The 14,103-nt window shown below is 45.8% G+C and overlaps 1 protein-coding gene across 6 annotated transcripts in view; it reads right to left on the minus strand.

Annotated features, from left to right (window-relative positions):
* Window positions 1–14,103, minus strand: part of TSC1 (TSC complex subunit 1) — a 54,460-nt gene continuing 40,357 nt past the window's right edge. For all 6 annotated transcript variants that reach the window (XM_017517593.2, XM_017517595.2, XM_017517591.2 and 3 more), the window contains 11 exons: window positions 13,092–13,161; window positions 12,527–12,631; window positions 11,371–11,929; window positions 10,246–10,289; window positions 9,466–9,632; window positions 8,449–8,631; window positions 7,449–7,559; window positions 6,626–6,748; window positions 2,615–2,802; window positions 2,375–2,536; window positions 1–1,945 (listed from right to left, as the gene is read on the minus strand). In XM_017517593.2, the coding sequence (XP_017373082.1) occupies window positions 1,426–1,945; window positions 2,375–2,536; window positions 2,615–2,802; window positions 6,626–6,748; window positions 7,449–7,559; window positions 8,449–8,631; window positions 9,466–9,632; window positions 10,246–10,289; window positions 11,371–11,929; window positions 12,527–12,631; window positions 13,092–13,161 (2,232 nt within the window). In that variant the 3' untranslated portion in view covers window positions 1–1,425. The remainder of the gene's footprint in view (window positions 1,946–2,374; window positions 2,537–2,614; window positions 2,803–6,625; window positions 6,749–7,448; window positions 7,560–8,448; window positions 8,632–9,465; window positions 9,633–10,245; window positions 10,290–11,370; window positions 11,930–12,526; window positions 12,632–13,091; window positions 13,162–14,103) is intronic.

A 14,103-nucleotide genomic window follows, 5' to 3' on the forward strand; every position in this document is an offset into this window, starting at 1 on the left:
CCTCTGACTCAATCCTTCTCATCTTTTTACTGAAAGAACAGAAACAGGAAAGCCAAGTTCTCTGGCTCCTTCTTACCAACTTTCCCCTGCCTCAGCCGGACACCAGGCAGCAATTCTTAGGCTTCCAGCATTTATTTCAGGAGCATTTGCTGAGTCTGGATTCTTTGCCACTGCCACTTTTCTGACTAACGTCCTCTCTCACGAGCATATGGGGCAGCCTAGTGCCAGCATTCTCCCGGACTCTGCTTAAACTGCTCTGCCATTACTAAAATGGAGAGTGTGATGACTCAGCCCCCTGGAGAGTCAGCCCCTGAAAGTTGGAATTGGTATGAAAAAGCTGCCCCCCTTCTGGTGGCCTAGAGCCTGCTACAGCGAGGCAGCCGTTACGGCCTGAGAAATCACGGTCACATATACTTTGCAGAAACCGTTTGGCCCTTCAGAGCCTTTCTGCTGCAGTGTCACAAATCAGCTGACGTGAACAAGAGGCATGTGCACACCAAGCAGGGCCCGCAGACCGGCGGCTTTAACAAAAGGCCCGGCAAGCCGAGACCAGCCTGCAGGTGCAGTTCCTCATGCTCAGGGGCTTCTCGGGTAACCTCTCCCAGTGACTCCTCCTTGCCTCCTACAAGAGCAGGTTTTATCACCTACACACCAGCCAATAGTACCAGCATTCAAGCAAACACCAAATAAATAAGAGGTAGTGGGGGAGGAAGGGACAAGAGCTTTCCCAAAGGGTGTAAGGGCTCCTCAGTGCCAGCTCTAGATTTCTGAAACAACAGGCTTCTGTTCACACAGAACTTTCTAGGAAGCTTATCAGAACTGCCAAAAGAATGTAATCATGAAGAAACCACTGTTTTTTTAGGTCTTCTGCTTTAGATGCTGAACTTCAGAATCAAAAAGCAGTAGGAAAGTCTCTTGTAAAAGCTTTCATGTGAAGACAGCCAGCGTTGCAGGCTGCATTTTCCCAGAAGGGACAAAACTGGACTTACCTGCAATGCAACAAACTACCTCGTCTCATTGAGAGCCAACCCAGTTATCTGAGCTTCAGGAAAGCAGAAAGTGGTGTGTTAGACTCAGAGATTAAATTTGGCCTCATATTGCACAGGTTCAAAGGACGCAACCATTTGGGGCGGGAAGGAAGAAAATAAAGCTACTGAGGAACACCAACTGGCCCTTGGATTAGAACACACTGCGAGGTAAATGAGAAGAGGGGGTTAGGGGCGGGTGGAGGGGAAGGTCAAAAGGCATTTCGATGCCAGATCCAAAAACCGTTCTGCATTCAGTCAGCTGTCCAAAGGACCTCTGTCCCATTTCCACACATGAACTTGCACTCAGACCCTGGAAATAGGAAAGCTTTGAAACGTGCATTCACACCTCCTGTTCTGTGCCAACAATATGCAAGTTAACACTGATTGACCATCATCCTTAGCTGTATTCATGATGAGTCTCATTGTAGTCCATGATATGTAGCTGTCCAACACTGTCCGGGTTTGGGGGAGATGGGTGCGGGCCATCTAGGTTCAGGGAAGTCTTGGCTTCCACACCCAAGTCTTTGCCCAGTTCTGGCTTTATGCTCTCAGAAAGGCTACTGATGACCATGCCGTCCTCATCACACTGGCTCTCGCTCTTATTACGAAATAACTCTCGGGCCTTCATACCCAGGAAGCTTTTTGAACTGGGAAGTGAGCCCACAGTGGTGGGGATGCTGGCAGAGGATTCTCCCACAGTTGTCTCCCACCGACTGCTGAATGGGCCTGCCCTCTGGTTTGGGGGTTTCTCCGGGGTAGAAAGCTCGCTGCTGCTGCTGCTGCCTCCAGCTCCTCTGCTTCCACTACTGCCGCGAGTGCTGCTGGGCCTGGGGGTCTTGGTCTCACCGTTGCGGCCAGATGCCTCTTCATTGTGCCCTACCATGGAATCTGAGCAGCCGTCATTACAACAGTCAAGCCTGTAAGAAAACCAGGGAGGAAACAAGGAGCTGGTGAGTAGAGCGTCCACATTCGGAAGATGTGGAATTGCACTGACACTCACACTGATGCTGAACTCTGCTAGCCCACTCTCTGTTTCATACTACTGGACTCAAGCAAGAGATCTTATCAAGAGAAACCTGTCACAACTAGGGATACTAGGTGGCAATCTTAAATGTGAACACTTCCTGTGGCCATATGGAGGGACTCAAGGGCAGGAAAAGGAACATGGAGAGATCGCTGGGCGTTTTGAGGAAAGGAACATCAAGAGTGGTTCTCTGAAATGCAGTGAGCTGCGTGCTGCAGCCCTGTGTGAACAGCTGTACTGTTTCCCACACCACGTAACGCAGTCCTCGTGCTGGTACTGGCAGCTTAACCCGCAAGTTCTTTCATCAGTTCTTTGCTCCTACCTTTCTTCTGCTGCTTCAGCTGCTTCTGCTTTTTCTTCTTCAAGTTTTTTCAGGAGGCCATCTTTCTCCAGCCTGCCATATAAATCTAAGATCTCCAATTCGAACACCTGGGTTATCCGTTTCTGAGCCTCATACCTGCTCTCTGCGGCCTGCAGCTGTCCTCTGAAAGATACAGACCAGCCAGAATATAGGAAGTTCCGCTTAATAAAAAACACAAAAACCTTTCCTGATGAAAGTTACCTTGCCTGGAGTTTGACATCCTCTAAATATTTCTTCTGTTCCAAAAGAAGGTGGTCTTTCTTGGCCAGGTGAGATTCCAGTTCCAAAATCCGTTTTTGGGAGGTATCAAGCCTCTGAGTCTGCTGGAGAACTTGGCTTCTGTTTTTCTCTAGCTCTTTCCGATAGGCAGCTTTCATCATTTCCACTTCCTAAAAAAAAAAAAAAAAAAAAAAAGACTAGAATTCGTACTTATAAAAAATAAACACACTGTATCCATTTTGAAAAGACAACATAAGGACTGAGAAGGCGCTTTAGTACACTGATTGTAGAAATAAAAACTAGTACAACTTTCTGGAAAGTAAGCTGGTAGTATTATCCTAGTAACCCTTCCTTGAAATCTATCCCCAAGGAAATCATGTGAAACATAAACAGAGATTTTGCACAAAAAATAATCATCACAGCATATTTATAACAGCAAAAACCTGGAAACACCATTTAAGTCTAATGTCAGGGGAACAGTTAAGTAAATTACAATACATCCTATATTTCTAAGTCTTAAAAAAATGATGTGGTATCAGTAAAAAGATTAAAAAGCAGACTATGGCCGGGCGTGGTGGCTCACGCCTGTAATCCCAGCACTTTGGGAGGCCAAGGCGGGTGGATCACGAGGTCAAGAGATCGAGACCACCCTGGTCAACATGGTGAAACCCCGTCCCTACTAAAAATACAAAAAATTAGCTGGGCATGGTGGCGCGTGCCTGTAATCCCAGCTACTCAGGAGGCTGAGGCAGGAGAATTGCCTGAACCCAGGAGGCGGAGGTTGCGGTGTGCTGGGATCGTGCCATTGCACTCCAGCCTGGGTAACAAGAGCGAAACTCTGTCTCAAAAAAAAAAAGCAAAGACTGTGCGAACAGTGAAATCAACTATGCAAACATATACATATACAAAACACCAAGTGAAAATATGCCAATATTCAGTTATCCTTTCAGTCTAGAGGTACTGCAGGCCACTTGCTTTCTCTTCTACTTTTTTCCGCTCCTGACAGTAGTGCAGGAAAGGCTACAGAATGGAACACCAATGGAGGAGGTATGCTCAAGCAAAGCAGCCTTTGCAGACTGGGTGCCCTGACAAGGTTTGTTGATCCTGCTACGGCAGATGGCCTGCTGCCGACAGACTAAACTAGCTTGAAACCCAGAGCAAATATACACTAATGCTCAGAAAGAAGGCGGAAAGGATATTTTTCTAACAAGCCTGTGTTACATTCGTGTGTGTGTGTTTACTGTGGTAAAATGTACATAACATAAAATTTGCCATCTATATGTTTTTTAAAAAAGATAATAAGCCATAAACAGCAAGGAGACGAGCTTTCATGAAGGTGCCTCTGCCTTGATGCTGTCTGGTAAGCCCAATGCTTCCTTGTTACAGAATGCAACTGATTTAAGCTCAGAACTGGTTCTCAGATAATGTGGCTGCTCCAGCTACGCTAAATGGCTCCAGACTTCAGCACAGGGCAGGTGAATGCATCTATCTGGCCTTTGCCATAAACAATAGGACTTATTTAGGGATAATAATGCAAGGCTTCAAACCGGAACATCCGCCAGGAACATCTGTGTACTCACTAATCCTTACAGCTACCCCTACCAACCATTCCCACCTGATTCCCCACCACTCACTCTTCCTCCTCCTCTGGATGCAACAAGAGCAACCCTAGCTCCAGGTTCAGGGGCAAATCCTGACTGGGTCAAGGCATTAACTAGGCCAGGCTAGGGATGGGCACAGGACAGGCTTGGCCAACAGGGGAGATGAGAAGTATGGTGGAAGCGTCTGGGAAAGTTTTTTTTTTTCTTTTTTTCTTTTTTTTTGAGACGGAGTTTCGCTCTTGTTACCCAGGCTGGAGTGCAATGGCGCGATCTCGGCTCACCGCAACCTCCGTCTCCTGGGTTCAGGCAATTCTCCTGCCTCAGCCTCCTGTTTTTTTGTTTTTTTTTTTAAGACAGAGTCTCGCTCTGTCGCCTGATTGCGCCCAGGATGGAGTGCAGTGGCGCGATCTCAGCTCACTGCTACTTCTGCCTCCTGACTTCAAGTGATTCTCCTACCTCAGCCTCCCAAGCAGCTGGGACTACAGGCATGTGCCACCGCATCCAGCTAATTTTTTATATTTTAGTAGAGACAGGGTTTCACCATGTTGGCCAGGATGGTCCTGATCTTCTGACCTCATGATTTGCCTGCCTCGGCCTCCCAAAGTGCTGGGATTACAGGCATGAGCCACTGTGCCTGGCCTGGGAAAGGTTTTCTTGCTGAGAAAGAAACAGGAAGAGACGCTCTCCTCCTCTGTGGGACATCATGTCTGCCTGTGGCACATACCCGGCAACCATAAGTACAGGCAGCTGGAGGACAAGGCCTACAGGAGAAGCAAGGCAGTACAAAAGAGTGGAAAGAGCCCGGCTCCTTGATGCTGCCCCTGAATGCCCAACTTGACCAACCTGGAACTCACCTGCCTCAGGACCTCTTGTCAAGTAATCACTAAAATTCTTCACTCTTAGGCCGGTTTAGTGTTTTTTGTTTTTGTGTGTGTGTGTGTTTTTTTGGAGATGAAGTCTTTTTTTTTTTTTTTTTTTTTTTTTTTTGAGACAGAGTCTTACTCTGTCACCTAGGCTGGAGTGCAACTGTGCAATCTTGGCTCACTGCAACCTCCGCCTCCCAGGTTCAAGCAATTCTCTGCCTCAGGCTTCTGAATAGCTGGGATTACAGGCTCCTGCCACCGCGCCTGGCCGATTTTTATATTTTTAGGAGAGACGGGGTTTCACCATCTTGGCCAGGCTGGTCTTGAACTCCTGACCTTGTGATCCGCCTGCCTCAGCCTCCCAAAGTGCTGGGATTACAGGCATGAGCCATCAGGCCTGGCTGGTCTAGAACTTCAGAGCTCAAGCAATCCTCCTATTTCAGCCTCCCAAGTAGTTGGCACTATAGGTGTGTGCCACTGGGCCCAGCCGTAGTTTGGTTTTTGTTGTCTACAACTGAGAGCATCCTGACTATCACAACTCAGCTGCATCACCCCTGTTTTATGAACTGGGAAACAGGGCCTGAAGGAGACGTGGCTACTCAAGGTCCCAAAGAGCGCAAGCCATCTAGGCTGCTCTCAGGAGATGGCACGGGCGTGTCTCAGCAGCGTTCTCTTGTGCCTTGGATCTGTTTTTCTCCCTTTCTGTTCCCAAAGCCATTACACCAAAAATAAGTGATAGCTACTTTCTAGAGACAGTCCCACATCTAACATCCTTCTAAAAAAGGAAGTCTGTATCTGTGAGCTGAGAGGAGCCAAGAAATAAAGAGCAACTCTATTTGGAAAATTACTATCTCTAGTTCTAAGACTCTTCTCTACATCCGGCCAAAAAAGACTCTTTACAAAGCATGCCCAAGAAACCTAAAAAGAAGGCCCATGTGTGATGGAAAAGTTAGTGACAGGAAGCATCTGAGCAGCTACTATTAAAATTCAATTCCCAACTCATTCACTAACATTACCTGAGGCTATTTATAAAGTGAGTTAAAACTTCTGCCTCCATGCCACTGGTGAGGCACTAATTAACGTAAGATCATCCCATTGCTGGCCTTGTTGCCAGGACTGAACTACCATCTGCAGAAATCCAACATTAAAAGGAAAAAAAAAACTGGTATGTAGACCAGGCTATACCCATGGTCCTGAGAGGTAGGGTTAAGCACAATTGGTTCCCCATCCTTTTTTCCTCTCCCCCTTTTAAAGGGCGCATAGGGAAGAGAAAGGAAACACTTCACACCTACTCTGTACCAATTACTATTAAGTGCTTTCGCTTAACTTCAAAGCAACCCAGTAAGGAGAAACAAGCTCACATGGTGGCTGGAAAGTGCTTGCAGAGCTGGACCAGGGAGAAGTGGGACTGCCACTCTGTCTTTTAAGAAACAAGTCATAAAGCCATTCTAAATGACATGCCGGAGACTTACTCTCTGGGTCTGAAAAGCTTTCCCCACTAAGGTCTGGTTCCCCCAGCCCTGGCATACCTTTGTGGTATCTGAGTGCTTGTTCTGCAGTTGTTCCAAATATAGCTCGTTGACCTCCCCAAGAACCAACAGCTGTCTGTTCAAGAACTCCATCTGCTGCTGGACCGACTCGCTGTTTGAGAGCTAAGCAAAAACATAAGCAAAGTGAAAAATCTGACGACATAAGACTAGCACATGGGCATTAAACAGGGAACCAGCTAGGAGCACAATATTTCAATGTTACGGCAAAATGACCAAGTCCCAGGGTTTACGGTCCACGACAGGTGGAGAGCTTGGCACCCAAGGACAAAGATAGACGGCAATGCACTTCAGAACTGTGCTCTGCAAAGGGGAAGCAGCACAAATGCAGTCCATCAAAACTGACCACCCACAGAACACCTGGAGCAGGTAGACAGGTATATGACCAAAGTCCAGTGGGATAAACCCTAGGGAAAACTCACTGTTCTCGAGTAAAGGATGTAAAAAGTGCAATGATTCCCAAAGAAGGAGGACTCACACTCAAAAACCCGAACAAACTTTTTACATTGATGTAAATGAGGTATGAAGAAAGAGTTCCATGGGATACAAATAGACCAGTGTTTAGAATAGATACTTCTTTGCTGCAGGGGCTGCCTGGGCACTGTAGGATATTTGGCAGCATCCTGGCTCCTACCCACTAGATGCCAGTAGCACCAAAAACATCAACCTAAAATGTCTTCAGACATTGCCAAATGTCAGGGAATATGAACCCATGACACAGTCATCACAGATTTCTTCCTCCTGTCTGAAGGAAGAATGTTAGCACACGGTGTTGGAGCAGACTCAGGTCTGCCTCACTTCTTACCTTTTGAGAAACCTGGCTGAGCAGCAGCTCAGTGTGACACACCTTGTTGTTGGCCTTCTTCAATTCTAGCCGCAGCTCTGTGATCATGTTCCTGCAGTCCTCCAGCTTGGTCTACCCAAAGAGATGTGGACATGAAGTTTCAGGAGCACTGACAGGCCAGATCACAAGCCTACCTGGCCACCAGCCCACAGAGAACTGGGAACGCCTAGCTCATCGACTCTACTATTCTTGGGCCCTCAGGATTTGACGTCTTAGTTTTAAAAAATAAGTTATGGTTGATTTCTGAGTGCCTCACTGTTTAACAAAAGAAAAAAAGAGACCTTAGATCCTCAGTTCCCAAACTGTGCACCAAAGAGCCCTGAGGCAAACTCACAGGGATGCTGCAGAGATTTTAAATTTTCGAGGGAGACACATCGCCATCTGTTGGACACCCTGTGAATTACTAACTGGCTGGAGATGATGCTGCATGTCTGTGGATGAAGCTGGGTTTTTTTGGTTGCAGTGATACAAAGTACCACAAGGAAAACCAATGTGAAACAGGAAATGAGGGTGTCACTGTCCACTCTGATTTCAAGGTCTGAGACGCCATGCAGTGCCCAATAGGTGCACTCAAAGCATTAGTAATTGCAGTTTTTTTTTTTTTTTTTTTTTAATTTATGTGTATTATCTTCAAACAGCTACTAAGTTCTTGGGACATTAATACTCACTAAGTTATTCAGATCTACTTAATGAGCAGAACCGTTAAGCGTTTCTTTTTGGCTGCACAAAAAAAATTACTGAGACACTAAGGGAGCTATTACATGAACCAAGAAAGTTGGGGAACCTCTGCCCTAAGAAAAATTCACCTGCCATGAAGAATCTCTGCCATGATTTCAGAGAGGAGAGCATTCAGCTTAGTGAAGCTGAACAAGTCCAGGACACCCAAGGAAACCCGCTGCCTCCCTCCCCACTGCTCTCCAGCATTCTCGCGGTTGACTCTGCCTAGTGGTGCAGTTTATACCTGTAATTCCTGGCTCTGGTTGTAGAATTCCTCTCGGTCATGCTGCAGCTGTCGGATCTGGCTGTGGAGCTTGGTTACCATAGTGTCACGCTGCTCCTGAAGCTGACTGTATCTAGCTTGTTCTTTCTGCAGGCTAACTTTCCACATCTGGATGTCTTTCTCTTGTAACTTCAACTGATCTTTCTAGCAGAGACCAGAAATGTCATCATTTTAGCTGTCTTCCAACACAGGCAATTTAATACACACTGCAAACATTTCATCTGAACTACCCTGACAATGTAAAACTACAGACCCAAACTCAGAGCCCACTACTGTCTTACTTGGCTTTAGGTCAAGGTTTTCCAAATTTTGCATTAAGCAAATGGATCTTAAGTTGCTTAAAGAAATCTTCTCAGGGATCAAATTGCTTCCAACACTTTCCAAAGTCTGACTACCAACAATGGAATAAAATCTCTCATACATGGTACTAAGTTCACTAAATGATGAGCATTTACTGAATGCTTGCAGTGTGCTGGGCACTGAGCAAGTGCTTACCGACATCATTTCTTTAAACCATCGCCACTTAAAGAGTAGGTGCTGCTATGATCACTTCCATTTTATAGCATGGCTAAGAGAGGCTTCAAGAGGCTGTTACTTTTCTAAGGTAACACTGGTAGAGCCGAAATTCAAACTCCAGGTCTGACTGGCTTCACACCCACAGTACAATACACACTTCTGTTCTATGCCATGAAATAGCTTTACGAGAGTTAGTTTTACATCTGGAAAAATAAAATCATCTTCTGACCCTTCATCATCATGGCCAATTACATGCAAACACACACACACACAAAATCACTTGTCTCCATGATTTCTGAGAATTATGAAGGAATTCCGAGACGTAACCATTCATGTCTTAATCTCAAGTGACCTGCCTGAAGGATTGGGAAGGACTGGGAACTCTGACCTCCTCAGCTTTATAAGCTATCAAGCTGACCCAAAATAAAAAGTGAGCTCCACCTGCCCCTCCCCAGTCCTCACCATGGCAGCATTATGTTCCTCCAGAGCTGCTGCTTTGATCACCTTGCGGAGGAGCCGCCTGTTCCGCAGGGCATGCTGCTGCCTCTTAAAACGCTCATAGAGTAGCTGGTTGTGCAGTAAAAGCAACTGGTCTCGGAGGGTGCGGATCTCATCTGAAGGAGGAGAGCCTGATTTTAAAGCAGAGGGAGGGTGGCAGAAATGCCTTTCACAGATTGTTCAGTCAAGCCCCCTTCCCATGTGTTGTTAGCTTAACAAACACAATTCTTTAAAACAAATCACCACTCTCTTGGCAAATGACCACTTGGCTGCCAGTAACAGGAGGGGGAAGGTATGGACTATGTGTCTCCCTTGTTAAGGAATGCAAAGGGTTGTATCACGTGGGATGACTCTTTGAGAGCTTGCTTTCTTTTCCCCACAAATCTAGATCACACATTTCAGATGCCCTTTCTACTTCTCAAGGCCCTTTCTGCACTGGTGCGTTGTCCCCCAGGAAGACTCAGCTGCACCGCCCACCCCACTTGGGTCTTTTCTAGGGAAGCCTGGCATGAAGTCTGTACTGTGTGTACTTCTTCTCTCAAGTGCATGCTACTTGCCACTTTTCAAAAATAAGAAATGCTGACTTTGCAACACTGGAGATCTTTTAGCCAGGCAGATAGCCTGGCTGGAGCAACAGCCAAGGGGAGATCTGTTTTCCAGAGGGCACCTCCTTCAAGGACACAAAGGGCAACAAGCATGCAGGAACCATGTGGGCTGGATTTGGAGCTAAAGTAACAACTTTACCTCCAAAGTGGGTCCAGTCGACAGACTTGCTGGGTAAAGGCAACCTAGGAAGAAAGTTTTGGAGTAACAAAGTTACCGGTCGTACCAAGAAAAGAACTTATTTGGACTTTTATTTGCAGCAAGGTTAGATCACTTCCTTGTGGTCAGAATTCGCAATGGCATAAGAATGTTTCAAACTCCAGGTCCACAGAGAGTTAGAGAAGCATACAGTGGATGTAACGGAAGGTGGCCCCACTGCCTACGACCTGGTCTCCAGAGTGGAGGGGGCCTCAGCCTGACCTCCACTGCACACACCACGGCCTCCGTTTCTGAGGCCAGCTCTCCAGAGAAACTGAGTAGTCAAACACACTAAGAGCCGTTTTCAACCCTGTCTGCTGAAATATACAGGGAGCACACTCTGTTGTGAAGCTACTGCCACTCAAATTTAAGGAAAAAGTAGGTAATTTACCTGAGCCTATCACACCAAATCTCATTTTAAAAAGAGAGAATTTAAATATTATTACCCCTGCCAATTTCTACCACAGCATAGTATATAAGAAGAAAAATAAAAATATTCCCTATGCACCTGTAAAATAGCTAATAAAATAAGGATGGGAAACAGTTTTTCAGCTAGATTCCTATGAAAACCTATGTGCCTCTAGGGGTTTGGAGGAGATGTCAGGCCACCTGAACTGGCACGAAATGCTGTGATTTTATCCTCCACCTAAATGAACTATGATACCAGAATAGAAATAATAATAATAATCTGCAGCTAGAGAGGGAAACGCTGTGACAAATATTCCTATATTCTTTGAAATTCCACAACCTCATTTTTACCTACAGCTTGCAGAAGGCACACATGAAAGCATTCGAGTGTCCTCAGAGAACAGAGGCGCAAAATGGCCTATATAAAAAGACTCATCTGAAATGGACTGCTAAGGAGTCATCCCAACTTAGGCGCATAGAGGTCACACACGGTTACACATGTGAAGATGCAATAGCTAAGAAGGACATCTGACAAACAGGAGAGAACCGGCTGCCTCAGTGTGGGAGTGCGAAGAATGATTCTTGTTCCCTCCTTACGCTTTTTGTACTTTACAATAAAATGGACCATTTAACACAGAAGAGAGGGCCCCAGTCCCTTACTTGTTCAGCTCCTTGCTGTGCGCGTCTGCTCCCTGCTGTATCAGTCTGTCCAGCACTTCCATTGGGGAGGTAGAGGGCACACCATCTTCCTCTGTGTTTCCTTTTGCTTTCTTTAACAGCTCCTCAGTCTTCCTGATGATAAAATGATGGGCTGTCTTTGGCAATGCCACCTCAAAAAGATGATCATACGGGGGAGGCTGCCCGCTTCCAAAGCCCCCTCTCCTCTGAGGTGGAATTTTACAAGGGCTGGGAGTGAGGATACTGGTCTCCACGGAAGTTTGGCATTCCCTGTCTCCTGCAGGGCTTTCATCAGCACCACCACAGGGCAGGTCTATGGGAGTAAAGGCTTGCTTTGGTGTATCAGGCCCAAGTTTGTCCAGGGAGGAGTGTAAAGGCTCAGGGTTCACGCTGGTGCCCTGAGCACTGGAGGCTGCTGAATGGGTCTTCCGCTGAGAACCTGAGAGACTGTCTCGGTAAAAAGGAGAGTCAAAGCCTCCTCGAGGAACCACAGGCTCGGCCTCTGCTGTGGTGATCTCAGAAAGTTCTCTTGATATTGCAGCTGAGAGGATGAGAGGAAACAAGAGAAACAGCAGTCAGTATTCCACCTGGGAAAGGCTGGACAGTTTGGGTTGCATGCTGCCACGTACCAGTGTCACTCAGAGGGGAGAGAAAAAATGGCATCCAGCTGGGCATGGTGGCTCATGCCTGTAATGCCAGAACTTTGGGAGGCTGAGGCGGAAGGATCACTTGAGCCCAGGAGATATTGACCAGCCTGGACAACATAGGGAGATCCCATCTCTACAAAAAATAAAATAAAATAAAATAATCAGCTGAGCATAGTGGTGTATGCTTGTGGTCCCAGCTACTCAGGAGGCTGAGGTGGGAGGACCTCTCGAGCCTGGGAGGTCAAGGCTGCAGTGAGCCATGATCATGCCACTGCACTCCAGCCTGGGCAACGGAGCAACACTCTATCTAAAAAAAAAAGGGGGGGGGGTGGGCAACTCTTTACCTGGCATAGGTCCCAGACTAAACCACCCATCTTGTTACTTCAAGAGAAGATAAATCAAGCAAGCCTGTGAGCACTGGTACAAAATCCCCGATTTACGGCAGAATGAGGGTCAGGTTTTATCATCTCACAGAATCCCACATGCATTACCTTCTTCTTTATCTTTTTCAATACTATCTTCTTCGGAGGCCAGATCACCTAAAAACCCTGGAAGATCACTTAGAGTGACAGAACCTTTGCTGCCAGGTGGCTCTTCTGAAGAGAAACAAAGACAACTGAAGTCAAAGAAATCCAGTGTAATCCCTCCAAGTGTAAAACTGCTTACACTGTATAGAACATGTCTGTAATAATTCTTCCTGTTGAACAGAGAAGGCTGGACATGGCTCTGCCCTGGGGATACTACAAAAGACTGAGATGTTAAAAATAATATAACTAAAAGTACCAAAAATAATCCTACAGAAAATAAAATTCTCAGTTCTTAATGTCTCTGAAAACAGAGACCAAAAGTTTAGCCAAGTCAAAATACAGGTACTTCATTACAATAGCTTAAAAGCTGTTTTTGATATTATTAGGTTGGCTTTTAGAATTCTCTACTTGTTTGATTATCTGTAGGCCTCAGTATTTTGGATATCCCAGAATTTCCTTGTCTTTTCTTAAACACATATAACCCAATTAGAAGAGGCAAGAAAGGCCTGTCGTGAGGCAGAAACTTTACCTAATCCTCTGTCATTCAGAAGATGGTGCTGTCTGTGTAGACATGGCCTTGCAGAATCCATTCGCTCTTCCTGAAAAGATACGTATCACTTGTATCACAAAGCGAAAAATGTTGCACATGTTCTCCAGCATATTGTAAAGTAAAGGTCAGCCCAGTGATTCTCAAATTGTTTGGGTGCTTTCTGTACAGTCTTAAAAATGACTGCAGGCTGGGCGTGGTGGCTCACGCCTGCACTCCCAGCACTTTGGGAGACGGAGGCCAGTGGATCCCTTGAGCTTAGGAGTTTGAGGCTAGCCTGGGCAACATGGCAAAACCCCATCTCTACAAAAAATTAAAAAATTAGCTGGGCGTGGTGACCAGTGCTTGTAGTCCCAGCTACCCAGGAGGCTGAGGTGGGAGGATCACCTGAGCCAGGGAGGTTAAGGCTGCAGTGAGCTGTGATTGTGCCACTACACTTTAACCTGGGAGACAGACACAAAATAATAATAATAAGAAGAAGATTGGAGAATCCCAAGAGCTTTTGTTTAATGAGGCATAATTATTGTATTAGAAAACTTGGAAATTTTAAAAATATGTATTAATTCCCTTAAAAACAAGTACAAGTTAATGTAAATAACATACATATTCTTATTTAAAATATATATACATTTCCCGAAATAAAAATAAATTTAGTGAGAGGAGTGGAACATTTTTGTCATCTCTTTAATATGTGGCTTTGTGAAAGATAGCTGGATTCTCATATCTACCTTTACATTCAATCTGTTGCAATGTGTTATTTTGACTGAAGTGTATAAAGAAAATCTGGGGCCCCACTGATATGTAATTGTAAAAGTAAAAATGTGTATTGTTTGTTTTTCCTTTTGAGACAGGGTCTGGCTCTGTCACCTAGGCTGGAATGCAGTGGTGTGATCATGGCTTACTGAAATCTCTGCCTCCTGGGCTCAAGCCATCCTCCTACATCAGCTTCCCGAGCAGCTGGGACTACATCTGGGTAATTTTTTTTTTTTTTTTT

The sequence above is a fragment of the Cebus imitator genome, unplaced genomic scaffold, assembly GCF_001604975.1.
Source record: "Cebus imitator isolate Cc_AM_T3 unplaced genomic scaffold, Cebus_imitator-1.0 Scaffold638, whole genome shotgun sequence".
Classification (NCBI taxonomy): domain Eukaryota; kingdom Metazoa; phylum Chordata; class Mammalia; order Primates; family Cebidae; genus Cebus; species Cebus imitator.